General features: G+C 41.2%; 1 protein-coding gene across 2 annotated transcripts in view; it reads right to left on the bottom strand.

The window, feature by feature from the left end:
- Positions 1-3466: 3466 nt before the first annotated feature.
- TMEM59L (transmembrane protein 59 like) overlaps positions 3467-27732 on the bottom strand; it is a 690169-nt gene continuing 665903 nt past the window's right edge. For both annotated transcript variants that reach the window (XM_069649300.1, XM_069649303.1), the window contains one exon: positions 3467-21716. In XM_069649300.1, the coding sequence (XP_069505401.1) occupies positions 21555-21716 (162 nt within the window). In that variant the 3' untranslated portion in view covers positions 3467-21554. The remainder of the gene's footprint in view (positions 21717-27732) is intronic.

The raw sequence follows: 27732 nt of genomic DNA, 5'->3' as shown, positions 1-27732 counted from the left end.
TGTATGAACAAAAAATCTTTGTATGGTCGGGATGAACAATAGGTGTAGTTGTGGCTATTCATTGGTTGACACTGCTTAGAGACAATGCAGAAAGTGTGTAAAACCATTTGTAAAAAAATACAATAATGTCTATTACAGAAAAACAAATATTACTTATCACTGACCTGGCTGTCAAGCAATTCAGACAATAACATTTTTTCAAATGAAATGATAGCAACGAAAAGGAATACGTCAGAAAACATGCAAAAAGGAATTTATGTGCCACTTAAATGAAGTAATTCAAAGGCCAGGAGAACATGCCTCAAAATGTGTGTAAGGACGATAATTGCATTTGAATAACTACACCACAGAATATGATGATCCTGGTCTCTGCTTGCTATCCACATTATGTGGTCCTGTGAGTTGTGACATTTGCTCAAATCCAGCCTTGCAGCTAAAAGGCATATACATGATCCATTGTTACTCCCTAAAAACAGGAGAATGTGCCCAACAAAAACAGGAAACCATGAACATATAGAAACCTATCCCCCTACTTCTACCCACAACGATCCACTGATATTGTGTTGAATCAGTGACCTGCAGAGCAGTGGAATTGGTAGAAACTCAAATAATACTACTGCCCAATCCCAAGAGGAATTTTAAGGGGAAAGAACATTTTAATAAACATGAAATATCCCTACTGGCTAAGCTAATTACTCACTGAAGAATCATTTGATTTGGAGTAGGGAGTAACATCATATCAGAGCCCTCCTTGTAACACTGACATACGAAGTGATATGACAGGATACATAAAACAGCTTACAGTTTTGCCCACCCTTTCTCACCACAGCCTAGAGACAATTCGCTAGAGTCTTACTGAGGTTTTGTCTGGAGCACCGTTGATGAAAATCACATATATTTGCCTTTTAATTCAATAGCAGCAATGTTCATAGGTGCAACAAATTGACTGCTTTCTTCTTTAACTTCGGACTCCTCTTATTAAATTCGCTGTTATCAGTTGGACAAGATACATGGGGATGCTAGAGGCAATAAACGCAAACACATTATCATACTGAAAAGCCCTCAGCAGGTGAGCAGAGAAAGAAACCGAAGGCACAGTTTCCTAGACTGTTCCTAGAGTATCCTAGCCTTCAGAAAACAAACACATTTCCTTCACTGTACTGTACTGCCAAAATGTCTGATTTGGCTTTTGAACGTTGCTGATTTGTTTCTCACCCCAAAGGAGTGTTCTCCTGTGCCCTTCCATCTGTACCCCAACCCGGCTCCTGTGCTAGCCTTCAATACCAGTTGAGAGGGCTCTGTAAAAAGTGAGGGATTGTAGCAGTAAAATGTGCAGTTTAAGAAAATGCCATGAACTGTAAGTGTCCAATTACTATGTATTGTATACAAGATTGTTTGCAACATACCCCACATTTAAATTGTTGGTAGGATTATAAAAATGCTCAGTTAAACAGTTTTTGTATAGCAGCGAGTTAGAATAGAATTTGTAACGGTCTATGCCCCATGGAACCTGAAAACTTGGAAAGGTGGCAGATTGTGTGAAAAGCATTCTAGTAATCTGAATATCCGTTGCCCTAATACTATAGACGAATAATGGAAGGCATAGTCCATGCCCATTATCCCTTGCAGGCCAGGTAAATGATATTGCAAGCTCTCCGCTTATAAAGTAGACATGACATTTGCTTACTCAAAATCCTTAGAGGGCCAATTCATATTTGAGTTCTAGAATGCATTAACATGCAAGGGGGGCAGCTTCAAAGTGCTTGTGTGACATATGTACAAAGAATAGCAATCATGGGATGAGGTTACACTTTCAAGTAGCCTGCTTACTTGCACTCAGGATCTGATATTTCAGCTGACATTTGGGCTACATAGTTTGGGTGACGCTTTTTTTAAGGCACCATGAGTAACAGAAATTCTTGTGCTTAAACGTCATTCATATTAGAAACTTAAAACAAGTGGATATAAGTACAAGTGTGATAACCATTTGCAGAGCCAAGGTAGGCAGAGTCAATGTTGTCTGGTAATATATCCGATTGAGGTCTGGGGTGGAAGTTTGAGTCATAAGGTATAAGTGTGATAGTCAAGTATAGGAGTTATGGATAGGGAGGGGAGATCATTTGGTTTATGTGTGCAGACAGCTCTTAATTATATCTTCTGTTCATGTAGTAACTTGTTCATATTAGTTTTTAACCTATTGTAGATGCATCCTGCTTTTAGGGCTTGGGGGTTTGTAAGGTCAAGCTTGCATAATAGGGCAATGTAAATAGGCTAGACCAAAATATCAATCCTAGTTCATAGAATTTAGCTTCATTTTGAGAGAAAGCAAATATTAGGTACTTGCTGTGCCTTGTGCATTATTAAATCTTTTTGAATAGGTGGGAATTGCTTGTGTGCGCTGCTGAAATTCTTCTGAGCGGCACCCAGAAGGAAGTTGGGCAAGCGGACAGCTTAGAACATTGGGCACCACCTGTTCCCACCATTGACAATGTCATAGACAAGCAGGTGGTTTTGGGGGGCAAATCCAGGCTTGCCATTTTGAGGCCTTTTGAACCAGAAGGCTGTCTTTCTTCTGATCTACCCCTGTTGTGGGTGGATGTCTCTCTGAGCATTTAGTAGTTTGTTCAGGTTCAGATGGAGGACATGTTCCTTCATTCAGCCAACATATGAGACGTCTATGATGGTCTTTGAATGTTTTGACACTAAATGTTCAACAAATCTTACACTCCTCCGGTGTATGATTTGGGTATAGACGGTAAATGCATTCTAAGTGCCTGTCCCCCTCATATACATTTTTAAACCCATGGGTGGTACAGGGTTTAAAGAGTCTTCTTGGATTTGGATTCCACTGTCACCCTTCCAACGGATATGTTATAGAGAAGCAGGGCAAATGTTGAATCTCTTTCCAAATAACAGTTTCCTCACTGGAGAAAGAGGATACAGGACTCCCCAGCATGTGCAGTTAGAATCTCAAGAGGGCCTCCCGGGTAGAGCCTGATACTCAACGTCCTATGGGTTGGGTTAAAAGCACCCAAAAGGACACCTAGGGGGTACTAAAGTGAAAGGAGCTTTTTACAAATAAAATGTATTAAGGTTACTGAGGATTCCCAGCCTGAGGGAATATATAAAGCATGTGAATCCATGAAAGATCCAATGCTGGAGAATCAGGTTTAAGTCCCATTATATTTGCATTTTAAACTAGGTCAGTGCTTCAACTATAGGCATATTCCTCCATCCGCAAAAGACAACCTCACCATTCTGAATCAAGGCATAAAGCACTCAGTACATGGTTTCTCTGTGCGAACTAATACTTTCTGTATTTTCTTAGCATCATTACAGACTGCTGTAAATGTTTAACGAGAATTGAAGGATATACATCAAAATACATAAGTACAATAAATCATTACACCAATCCAAACATTTTCATTGCTAATATGGCATATGATTTAAGGGACGGCACAAAAAATGGCACAATAACCATTACATTTATTTTTTCAGGTGGCACTAATTAGGCCATAACACCAGAAAAGCACGACTCCTGGTGTTAGTTTGCAAAACATTAACTACTTCCTTTTGCATAAAAAAACATGTTTACATTTAATACCCTTAAAAATGGAAATTGTATATGTTGCTCGTAATCTTGGTAGACAAATTAAAGAAGACATTAATCCACCCTAACTTGCTAGAAATGTTTTTGCATTCTAGCAATCATGACAACAAATTGTGGACTTGCAATATGTTTTTGCCTGACTGATGTTGGGACTAATGCAAAGGAAGAATTTAGAAACTCAGCCAAAGAAGACTGTGGGCCTCATTAGGAGTCTGGCGGTAACCGTGCCGTAAATTCCGGCAGGCTACCGCCGGACTCGTATTACCATTCTGCCTCCGTGATTCCCAGAATCACCGGGGCATTACAACCCTGGTGAACCGGTAATTCCGGAGGTGGAATTCGATAAATCCCCATTCCCATGGAGTCCCATAGGACTCCATGGGAATAGGGAAGTGGAAACACCGGCACCATCTTGTAATGGTCCCGGTGTAGCCACGTCCGCCTGCAGGCGGGTGGTGTTAAACCCGCCAGGTCAGACCTGGCGGGAATGACATCACCCGCCTGCAGAACTCGAGATCAGCCGGTCCGGGAACAACGGCGGCGGCAGGTTTACCGCCACCGTTATTTCCGGACCGGCTGACTCGTAATGAGGCCCTGTGTCTGGTCAGTACTGGAGGAGAAAATGTAAAACACTGGAGTTGCATAACCTCAATCTTAAATGATGGGAGACGAGAAAAGATATGTTCTCCTCTTACAGTATTAACACGTAGCTTTGAGAGTGGTGTAAAATGTGTGCCTGTTTTCCTAAGTAGCTTAGTAAAAACTTGTATGAAGGGTATTAGCTTGCATACAATACTAGAACACATATACACACTAATGCAACCGTTTCAAAAATGTAAACTCCTATGTAGTCTTTATGTACACTTCTTGGATGGGAATACTGGAGTATTTACAGTATAAATGACAGAGTTTTTACAAAAATAAAATGTGTCCAACTATTAAATTGTGTTTATCCTCTGTCTATTTTCAAGCAAAAAACACCTTCCAATTTAATGTTACTATTTTTTCTTGCTACAGCGGTCATCCATATTTTGAACTGCTTTTAGGCCTTAAAATATGAAGTAACATCAAATAAGGAGAGTTTCTGTGGTCTGCAGTTCCATTATTACAACAGGGTTAACTAAAAGGTTGCCTTTTCTTTACTTTCTACAAACACCTTTACTAACCTAGTAACACTGCCCCAACCAACAGCAGAAGTAGTGCTACTTCTCATAGTAGAAATAATACCAAGAGAAGTGTTGCATGTGATTATTTTTAGAAAAAGAATGAATTTTTGATGTAACCAACACAGAAAAAAAAATAAAGAATTTGACTTTCGTTGTTTTGGGGGGAGGGAGGTGGGGATTCCATCCATACTTTTCCTCCACACCCAAAACTACTATTCCCATTCCCCACTACATTTGTAAAATGTGTTTTTTTCCCTGTTGTTTTGGGTTCTTTCAAAATTAATTCTTTTTTTCCTCGATAAGATCACTGCACACCCAAGAGGAGGTAGCAAGCATAACCAGTCATATCACTAGCCCTAATATTACTTTTAGTAACACTATTAAATATCAATAACTGCACTAGAGTTTGTATTACCGACAGTTGTAATAGCAGAGCCAGTAGTAGTAGTGCCACTTCTGATACATTAGTATAAATGCTGATACTAGTGGTAATAGTAATGTTAATCGTAGTAGTAGCTTCAATACTGGCAAATTTAGTAGTACACTAATATTACTATCAGCAGTAGTGGTAGTACTATTAAAACTACACCTATTAGTAGTACCCCCAGCAGAAGGTTTATGAACACTAGTAGTGCTATTACTAATAGCAATAGCAGCAGTATTGGTACTGCTAATACCAGAAGTGAAATAGAGTTACTATTAACAGTAGTAAGACAGTGTTACTAATAGTAATAGTATGGCTACTGGCAGTACTACATCTGGTAGTAATGCAGTAGTAATATTCATACTGCTTATGCTGATTGTACTATAATAGTAGTGCTAATAATGTCAGTACTGGTAGCAGGATTAATGATGAAAATTTGGAAGCAGAAGTGCTGAAGTGCAGTTTGGCATGCTGGAGGCAAAATATTGTGTCTTGGGTCTCGTTTCTGACGAAGGCTGTGTTGGAGAATTACCCTGCTTTGGGTCCAGTATTTCGGAGCGTGGCTGTCTGTTTCTTCACACTACTAGAAGTCCCTTTTCTCTTTTTTTTACCTCACACGTCCGGGCAGCCAGGTAGGGTCTGCACCACATTAAAGTACCACTTCCACGCGGAAGTGCTGAAGTGAAGTTTGGCAGTTCGGCTGTCTGGCAGTTGAAGGTGATATTTGATGGTGTGCTAAATCTCGAATGTATGAGTTAAGGAGTAAAGAGAAAGAAACTATGGGGCCTATGGTCATGTTATATTTGGCTCTACGATTCGAGGGTGCTCCCACTGCCGGCATCTCCAGGAGAGGAAATCATTCCTTCTACAAGGAGGGGGAGTCTAGACTCCTCTAGGAAATTCCTTTGGTATTTGACCCTTCCCAGGGATACTTGGGGTGACCACAAGGACATCTTTGTGAAAGACACGGGTCAGGGTTACCTGATAGTACCAAGGCTGTGATCTCTGTCCCAGGGTCTGGGAGTGAGGTGGGGGCCATGACACAATGGGGGAAAAGGACTAGCTGATCTAGCCGTCATCTTGCAAAGCCAGTACAATCAGCACAAAGTGCTTATATAGGAGTCTTTTAGAAATGTAGGGTTCGATAAGGGGGCGAAACAACTAGAAGCTGCATGCAGGGTGGGGCTGACTTGGTCACTCCTGCTGTAGATCTGGGCTGTGAGGATGTGCAAAGTGTGCTTTGGGGAAGGCTCAGGGGGGCCAGATTTGGGGGGCGGGGGGGTTGTGGACCTAACAGAGGTCCTCTGTGCAGGAGCTACATAATGTACTTCAGCAGGTGAATCAGTCTCGCTCCACACATAATACAGTGACAGATCAGTCAGAGTGATAGGTATGGTCCCAGGGACAAAAGCATAGATTTGGTGAAATGGAAGTAGCCCGGATGGTGAATCAATGTCCACAAAGGGTTGTCCAGTGTTGTGAGGGGTAGGGGCCTGTCCTGGTGGCTAAGGAATCAGCCAATCCAGCAAACATATTTTGGAGGGCCATGTCTAGGGATGTGAGGTCAGTCAGTTAGTATGGCCCCTGGGGGCAACCGTGGTGAAAAACAATGGGCAAAAAAGATGGATAACATGACCCCAGGTTTAGGGGCAAACAGATTGGTATTAGAGTGTAGGGGTCAGGGTGAGGACTCATTCCGGCTTAACCATAGTGAGAATCAGGTGCTGGGATGTAGAGACTTGGTGATCACAGTGAATAGAAGGAATGATGTCAGGTGCAAGATCTCTTGGGCACCATCCACTGTTTCTTATCATAGAGGAGAAGCGGATTGGCCATGGATATGTTCCTCTCTGAATAATAGGGTGGGGGGAGTTCCTCTCTTTGATGTCTGGAGGACAAGTGAAGAGTTTAATATAGTTACATTGAATCCCTGGGGCATTTTTGTCATCCATTTACCAAACCAGAGTTGAGGGGCTATTTAAAGAGTTTTAGTATCATCCTCATCAAAGAAACTTGGCTTCTAAATTGCCCGATATTGGATGTATTTAAGGTTCTTGCAAAATGCTACAAACCAACAAGGGGGTCTCAATTCGAAGGGGGGGGGGCTAATGATTGCTATTAAATCCTGCCTTTCATTTTTGGGCTTTAAAGAAGCTATGATCCAGAAAGCGGCCCTACGAGTTGGCAGTGGATGGTATACACCTCAAGTTGCTTAATTGTGAATATCCATTGGCATGAGGGGATAGCCCCCTCAAAGAATTTCCTGGCCAGGCTAAAAGCCTGGGTCTTGGGATGGTTAGATCATCAAGGGAAAAACTTTGTAATCATGGCAGATGATTTAAACTCTGATTGTTTAGGCTTTATGTCTCAAAAGGATGACATGGTGATCCGTGTTGCCCAGTCAAAGAAAGTTATGCAGGGTTTGGGTTGGAACCAACTGATGGGAGTCCGTGGGACTTAGAATCCTTAATGGTCAGAAAATGGGTTACATGCTTATGCAGCTCACTTGAGAATGCCTGACGATGAACTCAAGCATATATTATGTACTCGTGGATAATGTGTTATTTGACTTTCATAAGGGTTTTAAAGTGGTGAGAATGGATTTGAGTGACCATAATATGTTGGTGGCCAAGTCTAACATCCCCATTGGCAGAAGAGAGAATACGACAGCTCTCCCATTGAGGGACAATATGGCAAGAAAGAGGGTGTATATGTCCGACTGTGGATATTTGTAACGATAATCTCCTTCATCAGTGGTATGCAAGCTCTTATGATTGTAAAAGTTCTGCTTTCAATGAGGATTTCTTTCATGTCTACCTCAAAGAGACGTTGGAGAATGTATTGGGAATTCCTATGAACCAATCACAGGAGAACAGGAAGACATGTACATCAATTTGATCCAGCGATAGCTGAACGAAAAAAGGTTTTAAGACACTATTCAGACGATACAGAAACGTGGGGAAGCATGATGTCTAAACTATTAAAGGTAAAGGCTGCCAACCAGGGTTATAAGTGTTGGCTGATTAGCCACCAGTGTATAATGTTGCAAATTGATGGGGAGGCTATGATAAAATTGTTAAACCAACAGCAGTCCTCAGGTTTCTGGCAGGTGGTGAATGGTCTGGAGAATTTTCAAGCCACAATTCAATTGAATCCGTTTGCAAAGATCTTATAAAATGGGAATTGTGGCCTCAGACGTTCCCATAGGCAGTGATGTTGTAATACTCAGCAATTGCTAACTTATGAATTGGTTTTGGAGGTCATTTCATTGGGGTAGTTCTTCTGGGGCCACAGGTACTAATGGGCTCAACAATGAGAGGTTTAAGACTGCACCAGATTTATGGGCAAGTAGATTAGAAAATTCTTTTGCACAGCTAGTTAAATCCTGTGTGATACCTGAATCTTGGCATACCTCGTATGTTCTTCCAATATACAAAAAAGGTGAGCAAAATAACCCATCTAATTACAGACCCATACTCACTGTTCCCTAAAAGGTGCGTGCCTGTGCGGCCGCTGTGAGAAACTGAAGGCGTCTCCTTAGCTAGTCCCCGGGGATCTGTCATCCAGGTGGCCAGGACATGGCCATTGCTATTGGATTCAGTTCCTGGGGGTGGACCAGTGAAGGAGGATCACCTGGATGGGGGTCCTTGGGGAGTAGGACACCTAGAGGTGAGATGCGGTATCCCCCTTCTTTCAACACCTTTTCCCCATCTTACCACGTAGGATAGTACAAAACACTGGCCGGCCCCTTTTCGGACACAAACTTTTTCACACAACACGAAAGACAACAGACAAACACGAGAGACGTTTACCTGACATGTCCCAATATAAGGGTCAGGAAAAGTCAGGCAATGGACTAGAAAAACACACACCCGACGGCCCTTTCCCTTCCCCACAGGGACAAAAGGTGGAGCTCGAGAGCACAGGACAAGCAAGGCAGACCACACAACGTGAGAGCTAACTCAGCATGGCAGTTCAAGAGGAGGAGAAAGACGGCGCATACCGAGAGGGTTACAAGGAGAGAAGCGACCTTTCCCTTTCTGACTAAGGCCTGTGAAACCTCTGCAGAAGGAATCGTAAGACCACAAACAATAGCCATCGTGTGTTGCAGCAGATGTCAATGGTACACGAGACCCTCCTCGGACGATTATCAAGCCGGGGAGAGACGCTTGTCTCTGTGGTACCAACCTTGACTTCAAAGGCAAAGAAAGCAAGCGGTACATCACAGCTGGTGAGTCGAGGGGAGCGGCGATAAGAAACCGAACCGTGCTGAATAAAGAATAGCCAAATTTGAACGGTGAAAGGCTTAAAGAGCTATTGATGAAAAAGGGTGAAAACCAGCAACAGGAGTCCGGCACCACATGGGTGCTGACGCAAGAAACTCTGGGCGATTACCCTATGGTAGAAACTACCGGAACCAGAAGGCCTTGGGAAAAGGAGGTAAAAGTCGTCATACAGGGGTCTTGTAAAATCCTCTGTACCGCTCAAAGTCATTGACCGACAGATGATTGTGAAGTAAAGGGAAGTGAATCGCGCTTGGTGAAAGTAGTACATTAACAGTGTGTTGCAAAGGTTGGCAAGAGTGAACCAGGCGGAGGGATGCCAACAAGAAGGGGCGAAGCCTGAAGTCCCATGAACAGTGAATTGGCAGGATTGAACCTGACCGAGGGATGTCCACAGTGAACTGTTTGAAAAGCCATTAAGATTTGTGAATGCAAAAAGTATTTTAAGAACATGGGAAGTGGATTCCTTGGCTTTGGGATCAGAGCCCGACAGAGGGAGATCCCAAAAGAAAGGTCTGAGCCCAATCAAGGGAAGACTAGGGGTCCGAGCCTGACTGAGATCCAGGGGTGAAAAGTCAGCACCCAAAGTCTATTTGGAAAGGAACTATTTGTTTGAATATATCAGGCCCTTGAAGTGGGACTTTTATTCAAAAGAGACTTAACAATCGAAGAACCTGATAGCTGGTACGGAACTGTCGGCTCATGCTGGGAAAGCTCAAGTGTGTGCTGTGCTCAGGAGATTCACCTTATCCTGTGCTCAAAACGTGGGGAAGGGAGACCCCTGGTAATCACATCCTGACTTATTATTTGGGAACACTTCTTTCTTCATTGAAACCCTATCCCACACTCTTTCTGCAATTAGTTGTAAGGATTTGGCAATATTTTTGTTTTTAATAAAGACCTTTTTACTTTGACAAGACACGAGCCACAAGGACTGCCTTATTTTTCATTAGATAGTCGAAGCTTGCTCCCATCTTAGATTTAGGTTAGGCGTTTTTCCACCCTGCTTTTTGAGTTTAATAAACACGCTTGAACTGTAATCACTTGTGTCTATCTTTACTGTTGCGACCATGAGTTCCTTACACCGCGCACCTTTGATTTTGAAGCAGCGCGTATTCTTTTATTAACCGCGCCCAGCATACACTCATTCATTTGCCTGCCCTCCGTCCATCATCACTCAGTATGATGTATTAGGTTTTCGTCCAATCAGGACAGGTCACACAGGAGTCACAAGTCCATGCTTTTAATATGATTGCTGTGCACTTGGCTGCAAGTGCTGGGCTACTACAGCCAATCAAACACTGCTCCCTGCTCTGCCCTTGTGCGTAAGGCGTGGCACCTTACTTGGAGCACACCACTTTGGTGTGTCTGTCATTGCTCGTGCTCCAGGCCAGCAGCCTGTTTTCAGGCTTGTATGCTGCCTGCCAGTGGCTACATTTACAGCGTTTGGGGCACCGGAGTGGCACAGGCCCTGTGTTTGTCAAAGCCCAGCGGCAGCATGAGCGTGCGTCATCCTCTCTTTGGTGATGACCAGATTGACAAAAGGTATCCAATGAGTGCGACTGGGAGCAGCTGCGGTGCTCCTTTACTTTGTCAAATAAAATGTTTTACCATTCCTAAAATGTTATTTTAAAATGAAACAGTTTGGGAACTGATTCCTTTTAATATAAAAGTGTAGTGGAACCAGTGGTCGAAGTGTACGAAAAGAAGTAGTGGAGCTATGTTCCCTACTGGTCTGCACCGCTCCCCGCAAACCCCATTGCCACAACCCCTCTCATGCACAATATAAACCGCCAACCGCATGCGCCTGCAGCTTAAGGAAATGTTCAGTACACTGCACTGAAAGTGCAAGTTTCAACTGCTTCCTACACTTTTATTTTAAAACGGAACCATTCCGGAATGGTTTCTTTTTAAAATACAAGTATAGGAACGGTAAAATTTAATTAAAAGAAGTAGAGGAGCACCGCTCCCGCCCACTGAGTGGAACTGGAAGCTGTCATGCATGAGCCTGCCACTCCTGTTGTCGCTGCTGGCAACTAGCCCATAAACTCTGATATTAGTAGAATCCACTTGATTTAGCCTACCCCATCCTCTTCGAAGTACCCTCTGAGTCTCTGACCATACGGTTGCAAATACATGGTGAACGGAAAAACTATGTAGCGGTCGTTTTCGTTTCTGAAAGCAGAATGTCAACCTTAAGCTGAAAACACGTGAATACTGCCCATTTTCCATGCAGCCCTGAATCGAGCGGCACTGGAGTGGACTTCTGCCCTATGAGGTGGCAAGAAAGACTCTGGCCCGCTCTGTGAACAGGGCCAGCGCCCTGAGTGGGTGCTTTGTGCCCCCCAATCAAAGCTCTTATTGGACTGGTGGCTGATTCAGTCAGGGAGAGGTTGCTGCAGTGACAATGAGCTGGGCAGGAGGACGTGTCTCTCTACTCCAGATCTCGTCTGATTAGAGCCATGGGGAATTTAAAAAAGGTAAAGGTTGCTCGTCACACCACCACCAGTCAGTGGGGCTCCGACAGGTACTGAGTCTGACCCATAGCCCCAACAGTCCATGCCCTGTCCAGTGGGTTTACACGGGCTGGGTCCTTTAGCGGGAGTGGATGAGGGCTAACACTCCATAAGCAGGAGAAAAGTCAGAGGTGCTCCAGTGGGGCTCAGAGTCCAACCCGGCCATGGCATCAACACCCACTCCCTTTTCCACAGGCAGAGTCCTTCAGCAGGGTGTAGGTGGCCTTACAAGACGTAAACAGCATTTCCGAGGATCAAAATAAGTGGTGCTCCAACAGAACTTTGATCCACACTGGGCACTGGGGGGCCGTTTCAATGCTACCTCAATTCCCAACTCTCCCTGCCCTGCTTTCAGCTGCAGAAAACCTTAGAAAGGCACATAAATAAGTCGGGAAGTAGACAACTCCTCCAATGTGCTTTCCACACAGCTATTAAGAGGATGTTCAGTCTTTACAAGGAACTTCTAGCAAGGTGTGCTGCCCTATAAGAAGGACGTTTCTGTTTCAAGAGCAATAAAACAGCTACTGTTTCAGAAAGAACACCACAGGAATTATATTTTTGTTGATTTGTTTTCTGTGCAGCCATTATCACAAACAACTGAAAGAGGTGGTCTGCTAGAAATCTACTCTATTGAAACAGTGCAGCAGGGGATTACGTTACCTTATACGATATCCACATACTGAGACTGTGATACAAGTGCCAAGGGATAAACGGCCTACAACTAAACACATTCAACGTTTCTACAGGATAAGCCTGTACTTGCGCGCCTCAATTGATCAATGCTGTAGTATTGGGTGGCTCATAATGGTAACAGAAGACTCTTCTGCCTATCAGTATTGCAGGATGCTGCTGTTCCAGGCCCGTGTTGCAGTATTCAATGGCGTATTAGAGGTGTAGAGCACTGCTGGGCTGCTGTAGTAGAGGTTTAGATAGTGTGGTTGCATGCTGCCAGCAGCACACAGTAGTACTATTGGCTATCTTTTTAGGGTTGTCTAACAATGATAATGATGGGATAGATATAAGCGCCTATGTCTGAGTTAAATGTTAAACGTATTTGTACTGCGCACCAACACCAACGGAATTGGTCCCCCAGGCGCTCTGGCGGATCTGCAAACGAGAAGGTAGGATGGGTTAGTAGGTGAAGCAGGAGTAGGACAGTGAGAGGAGAGGTGTTCTGTTGGCAGCTTCAACTCGGTATACACCGGGTGCTGAGCTTTGGTGCAAGTATCGGATCGATCTCAGTCCTCTTGTGCTGTTGGTGCGGCTTAGGTGTTGTGAAGTGCGTGCGGGTTGTTGTGCGAGAGATGGTTGTGTGAGATTTTTGAGTGAGTAAAGTCTGCAGAAATGCTGAGTTCTTTGTTAGTGGGTTATATGAAGTTTAACATGCTAACATTCAGAGCTTTGTCCGAGTGTGGCGCTCGCCAATCCTCCCAGTCTCATCAGGGTGAGCGAAGGGGTTACGCCTGGCAGGGTTTTAGGTTTGTGTGAAGTGCTCCCTGTGATGTTCTAACACGCTCTGTAAGTGTTCTAATTGCTCCTCGCCGCTCTATTCTAGCGAGTTCTGTAGGAGTTCTAATGCTGATGGATTGATTAGTGTGGGCTGGGTGTCTATTCTCCTCCTCGGGTGCTGGAGCTGGTGTTGTGGTCTCCTCTCACAGACTTTCTATCTAAATGTGTCTGCTGGTGGTTTTAGGTTATGGTATGGCCGGGAGGTAGTGGATGAGTCGTTTAGGGGTTTTCATCTCGGTCTGAGTATGTGATCAGGCTATGGTGACCTCCCTTTGTGGCTATTTCCCATAATATCTTATGGTCTGTCGTGGGGTCCGTTCTTTGGGTTCTGTGTATGTCCATTTTGGGAGCGACCGAGGTTGGTGTTATTTTCATTGTTGTTTAACGGGGTGGGCATTCAAATGCGTCACTGTTGTATTTACGCTGTGAAGAGCCATGTTTTGAGGAGTTTCCTGAATGCTAGGTGGTTTGTTGTCGTTATATTCTTAGGTAGGTCATTCCAGGTTTTCGGTGCCTGGTGAGAGAAAGAGGATCCTCCGAGTTTTCTTCTGTTATAGGGTTTTGGTTCCAGGCAGATGTCGGGGCTTGATCTCAGTGTTCTTGTTGGTTGATGTAGGCGTAGTTTCTGGGCTTTACATATAACATATATACATGAATCATACAATATCATCCAACGGCAGTTGGTACAAGGTACTCATTTGTCAACCTCAGAAGGATGAAAGGCTGAGTTGGCCTTGCCAGGATCCGAACCTGCGACCAGCAGATCACACATAGATCACAGCAGCAAACAAGTGCTCATTCTGCTGAGCCATCAACAATGCTGGACTACCTCTGTGGTTGATCTATTGTGGTTGCAGGCTTGCAGCACATTGCAGGGCTGCAGTGCAGACAGTATTGGGCAGGTTACACAGGTTGTTGAACACTGCTGGTCTGAACTCTGGAGGACTGCAGTCATGGTTGACCCATCAGGAGTGGAGCTGGGGCTACAATATTGAGTGACTGTCTACCAACTTCCTCTGCCTAGGCCCACACATTGTCAGGGTGGTTATGTATCTTAACGGCATCAGAAATTAAACACAGAAAACCTGAAGCGGTTTAAGGCCATACTAAAGTCAGCAGGCGCTATGCAAAAGCCACATGGCATAACTTTGCAGAAATCTATAACTGTGTTTCATTAACAGAGATGCCCTGTCCAACCCATCCATTGCTATGAACTTACAATGTTCTAAAAATATAGTATATTGTGTTTTTTTGCACACTGTAAATACCCTTTAAGCAAACGTGAAACTCCTGAGTTCCTTGGAATTTCAGGATCTTTGCTTGTGTGCTTGTACGCTGCATAGAAGCTGGTTGAGTGCTATCATTCTATTGTCAACAGAACTCCATTGTTGCATCTAAGAGTGTTAGTGGAGGGTTAATATTCATAGATGCATTGTATGCTGCTGGTATCTTTCCATTGTTGCTTGCCACATGCTGTCCGTGTCCATCCATTATGGGAGATTTCACATGGCCAATTTTCATTTCTGTCTCTAGAAGACTCTAGTTGCTGTGGCGTGCAATTCTATTCGCCCAAATGGTAGGCAGCGCTATGTGCTCTTTGCTTTTAACAGAATGGTATACATAATAGATGCAGTTCTAGCAAGCCTTGGAACACTTGCCACCGTGCTACCCTAGTGCAGCTAGGTACAGGCAGTTAGTCAACTCCAATTGAGATGTATGCTGTTTATTTAGTCATCATGGGTTCTGGCGCTCATGTTAGAAAAGTATTTTGCTGCTTGTAGTCTTGCGTTCTTGTTGGCTGGGTAAATATTTCAAGTTGCAACAGCCAGTTATAAAAAGGCATCTGCCTCTGGCCTGAATGCAAGTTCTACACTTGCATAGTCAAGCTCAGCAGCAAAGCACCTTATTTGCATGCAAATAATTGATTTTTCCTTTTCAACCAGATTATGGACAAAATGTTTAACTTCAGAAGATCTAAGTCGTCTTCATTAAAGGAAGGGAGTGCTGCTCCAGCACCACCTAAGAAGAAATGTTGCACAGCTTTCAAAGAGGATTGGTTAAAGGAAATAGTCAAAGTCCCAGACATCACAGGATAAGGTGTGACTTGGAGAGATTTTGGAGTACAATGCTGATGTGGGCATGATTTGCAGAGTATGTGCATAAGCAAAAGTTACTGGCAAATTTTCTACAGGAAAGTATTAGGCCGATAGGTGGAAATTGGACTATATGAAATGCCCTTTAGTCAGAAAAGGTCATGTCTCTGCTGTACAGGCTCTCCGGCACAATAATTCGGCAGAGAACTGGGGTTTGGATTGCGTAGTATGCTGGCACAAACTTCTACTTAGAGAGATAATAGATTGGCTATGGCTGAGCAACACCGGTCCAATCCTGAAGAGGTGAATGTTCTACTGCACAATGTTGTGCTAGCTGTAAAATTAAACACTTCCATGCCATCTGTGTAAGAAATCCACAATCACATAGCATTGTGGATTGCTTCGTTCGTTATTTACTTTAAGATCAGATCTCTTGCGGCAACTGCACATTCAATGCACAAAACTGTTTGATGGAATTGTCAAGTTAACATCCTGCAATTAGGAAGCTATCACTTCAGCTATTATTGAATTTTACTCTGCCAATGATCTGAATCTGCTGAAAATGGTGATGTTCATATCAGATGGTGCATCCGTTATGCTTGGCAAAAACAACGGTGTTGCTACAAGGCTTAAATCTAATCCACATTTGATTGCGCAACACTGTGTAAATCTCCGTGAAGAGTTGGGCATCAGGGATGCTTAGAAAAAGGTGCCAATGATCAGGGAAGTAGAAACCTTGTTCAGAACAGTTGATTCTGCGTTTTGCAGATCTCCTTTGAGAAATGTCATCAGTCATTGAACGTGATGCTTTGTCATTTCGACCCCTCAATGACGTGAGGTGGTTTTCAAGACATTTTGAAGTGACTGCAATATTGCGCAATTATGAGGTGTTGCAAACATTCTTTCATCAGGACATGGATGAAAACTATCCTATAGCGAAATACTGTTTAGAGTAACTGCCTGACCCCACTTATCACATTTCTTTGGCAGTGTTAAATGATATTCTTGACGATCTAGCAGACTTGTCCAAGTTACTCCAAAAAAGCAATCTTACCACAATTGAAGCCATGAATTTTGCACAAGGCGAGATCAACCAGATTAGGGGACAGGACCTTGGTCAGAACGTGTTCTGGAGCAGCACAGTTGGAGATCAGAACAAAACATACTCGGACAACAAGCAGGACTTTAGTACTGCATCTATTCTGAGTTTCATTGACTTGGTGTGTGAGCACATGGAGAAAAGGTTTCCAGAAAACAAACTGAACGATGGGGCCAGTTTTGATTTTGATTCACTAGCCACTCAACAATGCAGCTATGTTAAGCATCTTGTTTAAAAATACAAAGACATTTTAGATTTAAGAGATTGTTTAGAACCAGACCTTAGCATGCTGGTGGTGGATTCCACTGTTACGCAATATAATGCCTTGAAGTATGTGGTAGCAGAGAAGAACAAATGTGGTGTTTTTAAATGTTTTCAAGATATGGTGAATTTCACACTTCAAAATGCCATGGAGTACAATGTAGTGGCATGGCTCATGGAAATATGCGTCACATTTCAAGCCTCAAGCGCAGAGTGTGAGCGAGGGTTCTTCTCATGAATGGCATTAAGACGAAATCAAGGAAATAACTGCAAGAAAATCACCTTGACATGCTCATGCGAAAAAATGCGCATCTGTTACATCAGGTAAATCTTGGTCTTGTGCATCAGCAGTAGAAGAGCGGCAAAGACAGACGAGAGAAGCATGTGCATCAAGGGGAGTCTGAAAGCTCCAACAAATCATGTTTTCGTAGTGCCATTGGCACAGCCATAGCGAGTGGTAGCAGAATCACTGAAATGTGATAAGACAATCACTGTTAACGTCTCTTCAATGCTGACACTGTTTGGCCTGACTTTCAATGTAAACCTGTTGATGCTGTTAAAATGTTACTGATACTTTAACAAACGTCAATTGTTACGTATGGTATTCACACATTCCTTCATTTAAATGAAAATGTGTAGATTTGTATTTGTTCTTGTAGGTAATATTAACATCTGCTTCAAATAACAATATATGGCAAAACCGGTGGTGCTCTCTGTCATGTTGCTTTCCTATCTGATGAAATATAGGTTTGTTTTCTGTATTATTTACATAATAGTTTTTATTTATTTTCTTAATTGACTGTAAAACAATTGTTTTTGTAATGTGCTACTTACCAGTCCCCCACTCCCAAGTTCCACTTCCAACATCTTTATCTTTATATTTATTGTTCGTGTTGAATAAAACAGCACACATAATATACCAAACCCTGCCTTGTTAAGAGTGTTGCCTCTTGCTGGACGTCTGCTTTGGTTGTACATAAGGGTCCTCTTGTGATGCTGTTTGTATGCTATTCTTGGTTGGCAGACTTTCTGAGAATGTCAGTTTGACTTCTGGAACAATCTGACATTGCATGATTAACTGGTATTAATTTAACCGTCCACCCATACCCCTTCTCTGTAGTCATCTTTGTAATCATGTTCATGTATTGCTTATTTCGTTTAACCAATCAAAAGCATTTCCTTTATATTCCATACGTTTAGTGAACTGAGAATGCAGGAGCTACTGCTAATATTAACAGAATCTGTGTTCCACCAGAAAAACCAGACTCCGTCCTTGTACCAAGCCATTAAAAAACTAAAGATCATGCTAATGTTCTGAGATTTAAAAAGACAATTTCAGATGCGTTAAAGTCTTAGGCGGAGAATAGAGCACCCAAATTACCCTGGAAGTAGAGTTTGTTCTGCCGCAAATTCACATTCCTCGCTTGCACAGTGGATCACTAACACTCTGTGGTGGGCACGCCAGCGCCGACCGCAAATGCATCACTCAGTTGCACACATGACTGAAAAACAGCCTGCACACAACCATTCTTTGGCGCATACAGCCCAAACAAATAAGAGGGATCATTGCCCATATTGATCATGGCTGCTGATCAAAACATATTTGCAGCAATGCTCTTATATCATCTAAAGGCAGGGTCAGCTAAGGTGGGCAGATTTTAAAAAAGAAATCCAGGTGGGCTTCCGCAAACACAAAGTGACATCCATGAATGGTTAGATTATCAGATTGTTACAAGATTCGGCTTGGGTACACATCATAATCATATCTTTGTGGCCACTATGGATCGCTCAGCCACCTTTGATTCGGTCAATAGAAATTTAATCTGGCTCAAATTGCCAAGCTGGGGGTTCGTGAGGGGTTAAGATTGATTGTCCTTTTACATGCCAATACCAACATTCAGGTTAGGTTAAACAATGCAGGGCTTCTTTCCCAGAAGATCTATACAGACACAGGAATGGGGTAGGGGTGTATTTCAGCCCCGTGCCTCTTTTAATCTATATCGGACCTAGAGGAGGAGATATCTTCAGTTTCTTTTGCCTTCCTTAGAATTGCACCATTTAGGTTTTTATTGGATGGCATATGGGGATATTAATGTTGTTTGATTGTGCACAACAGGGTCTTCAGAGATGGATCTCCGATTTGCCCTGTTTTCCAAGATTCTTTTTTTGTAGATTTAATGAAACCTTACATTATTCTTGGTTTTGACACAGACAAAAGCTTAAAGTATCAGAAAGCTTCATTATGCAGGGTTTCCGGTTTTAATAAACCTGCGAAAGGGAAGATTATGGAATATTTAAAAAATAATGGACAGTCTTGGCCCTCAGATGCACCTGATAAATAGAAGATATGGCAACTTTTCAGTTAAACCTTTGGTGCTTGTCTATGTCGGGAAATCGGTACCTCAAATATTGTATGGTTTGGATGTGATGCAGTATTGGGTTGTTGATATGGACTACCTTGAAACTATAGTCTAGAGGAAAGTCCCAAATCATCCGAATTGTGTGCAGATATCCTTTATTAGATATGAACTGGGTTTGAACTCTTTTACGTAGGCTCAGGTTGAAATATCCAAGTCTGATGTGGACATTTTTAGACTCACCAAAATATTCTTTCCATGAGGATATGGGACACTTTGTAGAAAAGGGTTTGAATCGAACACTGGTGTAATTTGTGGATGTATGCACTGAAACAGTGGAGAAATGTGGCTATTTCTTGTAGGACATACATACAGATCTAATGCTCATTAAAAAAAGCAATGTCTGTTGCTGACTGGAGTTAAACTATGGTAACGTTGCACAATTATAGCTCCCTAGAACATCTTAGCTATGAGCATAAAAAGGTAGGCACACTGCCGACATATTTAAGCTTATTTCAGAATAAGAGGGCCTGGGAGGTGTTCCTGAGGTTTTGAGTAAATATCCTCCTCACACGTGAAGTTTTAGTTATACGGAGAATGCTTCCTAAGGAATTGATAAAATGTAGATTCTGCAAAGAAGCCAATATTGTCGAGACATTAAAGAACATTGTGGTAATGTGTCCAATGTTTCATTTTAAAAAAGTGATTTAGTTTACACATGTTATAGGCCTGGGTTTATTAATTGAGAAGCTTTATGTTCTTATTGTGTGGTCACTGAAAATCAAGTAATTTTCTTGCTTTTGATCTTTTTAAATGATATCAAATTGAGCAATAATGGTTTTGAGATATAATGATGTTACGCTTTTCTGTAAGGATATCCATTTAAAAAAAATGACAAAGCTCTTTTTATTGTGTGTTTTCATATATTCTGGATTTATTGTGTCCTATTGTAAAGGTATGCATTACTGTATACAACTAATTAACATAAAAATAGTGCTGCAATTTGGAGTAGTGCTCCTATTGGTATTAGTTCTACTTCTATAGGTACTAGCACTACAGGTAATATTACTCTGGTTGCAAAATGTACTTCTATTGATAATAGCAGTAATACTCTTACTGGTAGTAGTCATGCTATGGTTGGCAGTACTGTTAATACTAATAACGGTAACAACACCTTCTAGCACTACTATTGGTAGGGGAGTTTAGAAAAAAAGTAAACTATTTTGCGAAGTTCAAGATAAGATAGCAGTTGACTTTTCCTCCTTCCTGCTCGATTAGATCTATACAACGCATGCAGTTTCCTTTTCTGATGTTACTTCCTCTAAGAGTTTGCAAGCAATTCACAAAATGGAGGAAAACGGTATCACGAAAAACTGTTGAAAAAGATAAACAGAAATCTTGTTTTCACTGTAAAAAAGGTACAGGCTATCACATTACCATTTAGGAACATCGTATTATATTTTTGTAATAAATGAAGCTCCTTTTTAATGATCTATAATTCAATCTGCATGATCTGTATAACCAAACACGATGCAATACCCAATAAGAATAACAAAAGGTTTACAAAAATGCATTAAAAAGGTGTCCATCACTATGCTGCCATACAGCTCATCGCAGACCATTCACTTGAAGTGATTGAAGAAATAGGCTGTACACCATTAAAGTATTACAAACTCCAAAAGTTCTGCCGTCAACATATCTAGAATAGAGCTAGGTCGGAGCAGGAGAGCACCAAATTCTTATGATTGTTAAAAACCTTTTTAAATGTATGAAAATGGCAACATTTCAACATACGACGAAAGAAAAGTGCACACAAAGTAGGGCTGCACTAGGTTCTGTCATTCATTTGTGAAATGTGCTTTCAAATGGTAGAAAGAGATAAATTACTTCAAAGATAATATCAACATATATCGATTCCAATGTAGAGGATGCCATGTTGATCAGTCCGGTCAACTGTGAGCAACTCTAGCAGGACCACCACACAGCACACTGCTGCACAGCTGTGGTTATAAAAAAAGACCAATGGCACAATGGTGGCATCAATTGTTGCAGTTTTCAGTGCAGAAAAAGAAACATGAACATAGCCCTCATTAAGCATTTAATCATCAATTAATTTGAATTCAGTTTCTTTTCCCGGAACGATTTCACAAGAGAAAAAGCTAAAAAGAAGGCAGTCAGATGAAAGGGCAAGGGCTCAAAGATGACATGCCATGTATAACATGAGTGCAGATATTGCTTAGAGGATAGTTTTGTCCCGCTCCACTTTAACTGGCAGTGGGCCTACTTCTTCATTGTCTTCTGTTGGGCAGATGGTGACAGCAATAGCAGGCTCCAAAGAGGATGGGGCTGGTTTCTCCAGGTCAGCAAAATATTCTTTATCTCCATTTATGCTTAGAGACTAAAATATAGAGGAGAGAACAGCGTGTTTACATTTTCCATGAGTACATCTCAAGGGGCTATACAACTATTTGCTAACAGTGAGTGATTTAACATAATTAATGCATGTGAATTATGAATAAAAATAACAATGCATCCATCGAGTTATTAGGTTTCAAAACCTAAAATGTACTTACAAATACGACAGATCTCAAACAAAGGCCATGGTAAATCGGGTCCCTATTCACAAGGGACGCCATCATTGACATACTGAGGAATTGAATAAGTACTCTCCTGGAATACCCAAAGGTTCAGGTCTTTTGTGACCCACGAAGAAGACAAATGCATTAAGTGCAGCTTACACATTCTTAATCCAAGAGTTCTGGCTTGTCTCAGACTTATCATTTGATGGCTATAAAACATTTACATAGGCAGCAACCAAATCGGACAGGGGCCGGCCTAAGGTAGGTCTATGCAAAGGAGTGTAATATCACTGAGGTTATTGATTGGAACTCAGATAGAGAAGCAATGCATTGCTTATTTGTTGCTATTAACAACTTCCCTGGTAAAAATGAATGCACATTACTGCCAAATTCATACAATACTCCCGATGGTACTCGTACAAATGAATTGCTTCAGTATCAAGGGTGGAGGGAGGAATACTGGTAGATAGGGATTTCAATGTGCACTGTATTGGTATTGAAGACTGGTGTATTTTGGAGTGTGGTCTCATGATGCCTGGGAGGTTTCTTTTATCAGGCACTAGGTATGGTGCGGAGCCAATTAACAAAGGGCGTACATGGACAGATGTCCTATTAAACTATAACTTGGAGCTTCTACTGGTAGTGAAAATGTATTAGGAGTAGTGGCATGCCAAAATGGTGACCAGGCATCTTGTCTGAATGGCATGTTTGCCACCTATGGTTGTGGAGATCTGAGATCGGAATCGCCGCTCTTGGTGTTCACATTATTACGTGTGCCTCTTTCAGTATAAGAGCAACTCTGAAAAAAAGTTATTTACTTGCAGAAGCCAAACTCTCAATCCAGGGGAACACAATAGTTTGGACAGAAACTAACGTGGAAAAGAACAATGCTAGGATAAAAAATACTTTGGTTTCCCTCTGGCGTGTTGCATAGATGTAAGGGTGGCATAGGTGGATGTTGGAAATACTTTGGCCTTAAAGCCAACGGCCAAAACAGGTGGCTATACATGGTAGAGGAGCACTTGCTTTGTTTGACATTGCCATACACCAGAAAAAGATTTAAACTACGAATTAATATAGCACTAACTAAGAAAAACACCAACCTCTCGGCCACCATGCATCAAATTATGATAAAGGGACAACACACTAAATATAAAAATTGTTCTGTCGGGATCTATGTTGGTACAACCTCTTCTGTTGGCGACCTAGGTTCAATTGTTTTAGGCTTTTCAGCCGTGTCGCATCTTGTGTGGCACTTGTTGGAGGAACCAATCCCCTAACTCCTTGGTTAGACAAAAAAAGAGATGGTCTGCCACTCAAAAATTGCGCCACACTTAAGTTGTTTCAAAAACACAAAAAGCCCTTTATTCCTTGTTTACACGTGTTTCGGCTACTCAAGAGCCTTTTTCAAAAGACCAATCTTATTCTGTGTACAATATTGTTTAAGGATATTCATATGTTAAACCCAACAGAAGAACAAGGAAAACGGAGGGTTATGTAAAATTGTTTCACATAATTATGAAAAATAAACATTACAATTATATATTTCACCAAAATACATAAAAGGTGGCATTAGTCAGTCATTACAAACAACCATAACACAATACAAAGAGAAAAGAAAAATAATAAAGTGAAAGAAAAATATAAATAAAAATAACAGAAACAAAGAAAAGATGTTTTAGCATAATTATACTTTAATGTTCCCCACTTACATTATTTCTAGTTCAAAAACCGCTCATCGTAATTCTCCTACGTCCTTTTTTATGTCTTGTATTGTAATAAACATTACATTATTTAGTGTGGATTAAAAGCATCTTGGTTTTGACACTGTCCATTTTGTGCACTGATATGAGCGAATAAGTAAAGAAAATCAAACAAGATCTCTTACCTGTCTTTTTTCCATAAATCCAGGGTAAATCCCTATAGTCAAAATAATGCAAAATAGATTTGCAATCCAATTGTATACTCATCATTGGACCATTTATACACACTTTTTTTAACATCTTGCATCATGTGCTCATAGTACTCCCCTCCTTTAGGTTTTTGCCAGTACATTGTGAAAGCAAAAAAGGCGGTCCTGTTTAATATTACATACACACAGTTTTAAATAAGGTGAGTAACCTAAACTGCGCCTTGTTTTTATGCGATTCTAGGGTCATATTTTTAAATATATCTGTTTCGTGCATCTCTCCGCGTTAAATTAGTGCAATCCCGTGTTATGTGCTCCACATTAAATACTCCTCGTTATTATTAAGTATAGTTATTTAGTGCATCCCTCCACTTTTGTTTCGGGAATTCCCGCGTTGTGTGCTTAATCGGTGTCTGACAGATAATTGTGTGTCCCCTTAAGCATACTCTGATGCCCGAATGCGGGCATAGAAAAACGTCTCCTCTCCCCGTTCAGGAAACACACGCTGTCTGCTTACCTCGAGCTTGTTTCAATCCAGTCTCCTCGCGTCGGCCTCGCAGAGTAATGGGCCGTCGCGGGGATCTTCCATGTAATCTATAGTGTCACCATGGTTACAGAGGCCATCCTTCCTCTGTTTCTATATCAGTTTTCATGGCGACCATATTGGAATGGTTTGAGACTTAGGACCATCCATTCACAATCACATTATTTATTATTCCCTGTTCACAACAATGTGCATTTTCCAAATGTAGCCCATTCTTATCAGTAGAGTGCTAATTTGATATTTTGAATACCTAAATTCTAAATTGAAAGCCATTTTAAAAAAAAATTATGAAATAAACATTTCTTAGCGGTAAAAAACCATATTGGTGTCCTAATCCTTTGTATACACATTTTTTACACAATATTACCATAATTTGTGGGATCATTTGTATACAATAGTTTCATTGGTGCATCCTAGAAAATGCACATTATTGTGAACAGGGAATAATAATGTGAACGGGGGAGAGGAGACGTTTTTCTATGCCCGCATTCGGGGATCAGAGTATGCTTAAGGGGACACATGGATTATCTGTCAGACACCGATTAAGCAAACCACGCGGGAATTCCCAAAACTAACATGGAGGGATGCACTAAATAACTATACTTAATAATAACGAGGAGTATTTAATGCAGAGCACATAACACGGGATAGCACTAATCTAACGCGGAGAGATGCACAAAACATATTTAAAAATATGACCCTAGAATCGCATAAAAACAAGGTGTCGTTTAGGTTACTCACCTTATTTAAAACTGTGTGTATGTAATATTAAACAGGACCGTCTTTTTTGCTTTCAAGATGTACTGGCAAAAACCTAAAGGAGGGGAGTACTATGATGCAAGATGTTAAAAAGTGTGTATAAATGGTCCAATGACGAGTATACAATTGGATTGCAAATCTATTTGCATTATTTTGACTATAGGGATTTACCCGGGACTTATGGAAAAAAGACGGGTAACGGATCTTGTTTGATTTTCTTTACTTATTCGTTCTTATCAGTGCACAAAATGGACAGTGTCAAATGGAAGATGCTTTTAATCCACACTAAATAATGTAATGTTTATTACAATACAAGACATAAAAAAGGACGAAGGAGAATTACGATAAGAGGTTTTTGAACTAGAAATAAATAATGTAAATGGGGAACATTTAAGTATAATTATGCTAAAACATTTTCTTTGTTTCTCTGTTATTTTTATTTATTTTATTTTTCTTTCACTTTATTATTTTTCTTTTCTCTTTGTATTGTTATGGTTGTTTGTAATGACTAATGCCACCTTTTATGTATTTTGGTGAAATACAATTGTAATTTTTATTTTTCATAATCATGTGAAACAATTTTACATAAACCTCCGTTTTCCTTGTTCTTCTGATGGGTTTAACATATGAATATCCTTAAACAATATTGTACACAGAATAGATTTGGTCTTTTGTTAATGCCCTATTTGTTTTGAAAAAGGCTCTGGAGTAGCCGAAACATGTGTAAACAAGGAATAAAGGGCTTTTTGTGTTTTTGAAACAACTTAAGTGTGGCGCAATTTTTGAGTGGCAGACCATCTCTTTTTTAAATATAAAAATTGGCTGCGGCTAAATAAAATCAGTATGAGCTCATCCAATTAGAAAATTATATTTGGGCTAATTAAAACTAACGATGCGTGGAAGTACTGGCATCTTTATCGCAGCTTTATTGCAGCTACTTACCCTATTGAGATCTGTGGTATAACAGAGCAAGCCTGGACAGCTCATGTGAAGAATCTATATTGGGACTCACCTTTACATACGCCGTTATTGGAGCCAATCGGTTTTTTACATGGTGACCTTGGTCAAAACTAGCGTGTATGACATATTGGAAATCATTAACAAGTTGAAGTCATCCAGAGCCCCCAGCCCTGACAGGATGGTGAATGTTAAGAAAAATCTGCCCTATTGGGCTAATTTGTTAAATGCTATGTTTAGAAACATCTTCCATATCTGTGTCATACCTCCTAGCTGGCATAATTCTATATTAACCAGTATATAAGAAAGGAGGCCATAATGATCCAGGTAATTCTAGGCTCCTGAACATGCTAGATACAAGCAGCAAGATCTTTGAAACAATATTATGCCAGCTGCTCACCGTATGGGCTGAGGAGAAGCAACTTCTCATGCCCCCAACAGCTCCGATTCAGAAAAGGCTGCTCCACGATTCAAGCTATGTGTGTGTTCCAATTGTTATCAGCTGGTGTGAATTGCAGCTAAAATGGGTCTCTTTACCTTTGCTTTGTGGATTATACCGCTGCATTTGACCGTCTAGACCAGTGGTCTTCAAATTTCTTATGTCAAGGCCCCCCTTAGCAAAAAATAAATTGTTCGGGACGCCCTGCCCCTCTGTGTTGGTGTTATTTTGTATATGTTGTTGTTGGGGAGACTTTCCAAGACAGTAGGATAATCACAATCCAAACACAGAAACCGTGCAAGTAAACACAAAATTCTCCAGTAGGGCTTTTATTTTCTCAAAATGCATTTCTTTTTGTATATTCAGCAGAAAGCAATTTGATTTTACAGAGCAAGTACTAATGGGAAGTGTTGGCCTGTCTCTCTTCAAGTAAGAGAATGTGTGGCTTTATTTTTGAGACCGCCACTCTGAGGTTGTCCTCCACTTCCAGCCATGTGCAGTATTTCGTTTTCAGTACAGCCAATGCTGAAAAGCCTGTTTCGCACAAGTAGGAAGACCCAAGGGGTAAGACAGACTGTATAGCAGACCTTGCCAATGTAGGATACAGAAAAACAATAATTGGGTATTCCCCTGTTTGATGACAGGGGGGGAGGGGGGGGGTAGGTCAGAATTGTACTCTGGGGAGAGTTAGATAATGAAGACAAAAAAATAAAATGTCAGACAGATCGACTACCCCTCTCTAGAGGTCCCTTTTGTGGAACACAGGCAGGAGGATTGAAATCTACTGAGTCATTTGGTACATCACCCAGTTTCACCTCGACACACTTCAGTTTCGAAAGTATTTTGTAACAATTATCTTTATCTTTTTTAAAAAACATTGTAAAAAACATACATCCTATTCCACTCTCACCACTTTCATTCAAACAATGGGGTACATAAATCTTAATTTAACTTTTCTTGTTGTAACACAACTATCATTTGGTTATGTCATAAAAAGAGATAGGGAAAATCACATTTTTGAATACCTAACTGGTCGACATGTTTCGGCCCTTCTTGTGTGTACTACACCCTCTTAAGTGCTGTTGCTCAAATCATTTATTAGGCCATCTTCACGATACAGCAGTACAATCAGGAAACTCAATTTCACTCCCCTGTGGTAGATCTTCTGATCTAAAAACAATGTAAAAAAAACTCCATTTTAATTATACAAATTTGTATCTTAAAGTG

This window comes from Ambystoma mexicanum, chromosome 1p, assembly GCF_040938575.1.
Source record: "Ambystoma mexicanum isolate Mex_15411 chromosome 1p, UKY_AmexF1_1, whole genome shotgun sequence".
Taxonomy (NCBI): domain Eukaryota; kingdom Metazoa; phylum Chordata; class Amphibia; order Caudata; family Ambystomatidae; genus Ambystoma; species Ambystoma mexicanum.
The sequence above is the reverse complement of the archived record's forward strand: the minus strand, read 5'-3'. Positions and strand labels throughout refer to the sequence as shown.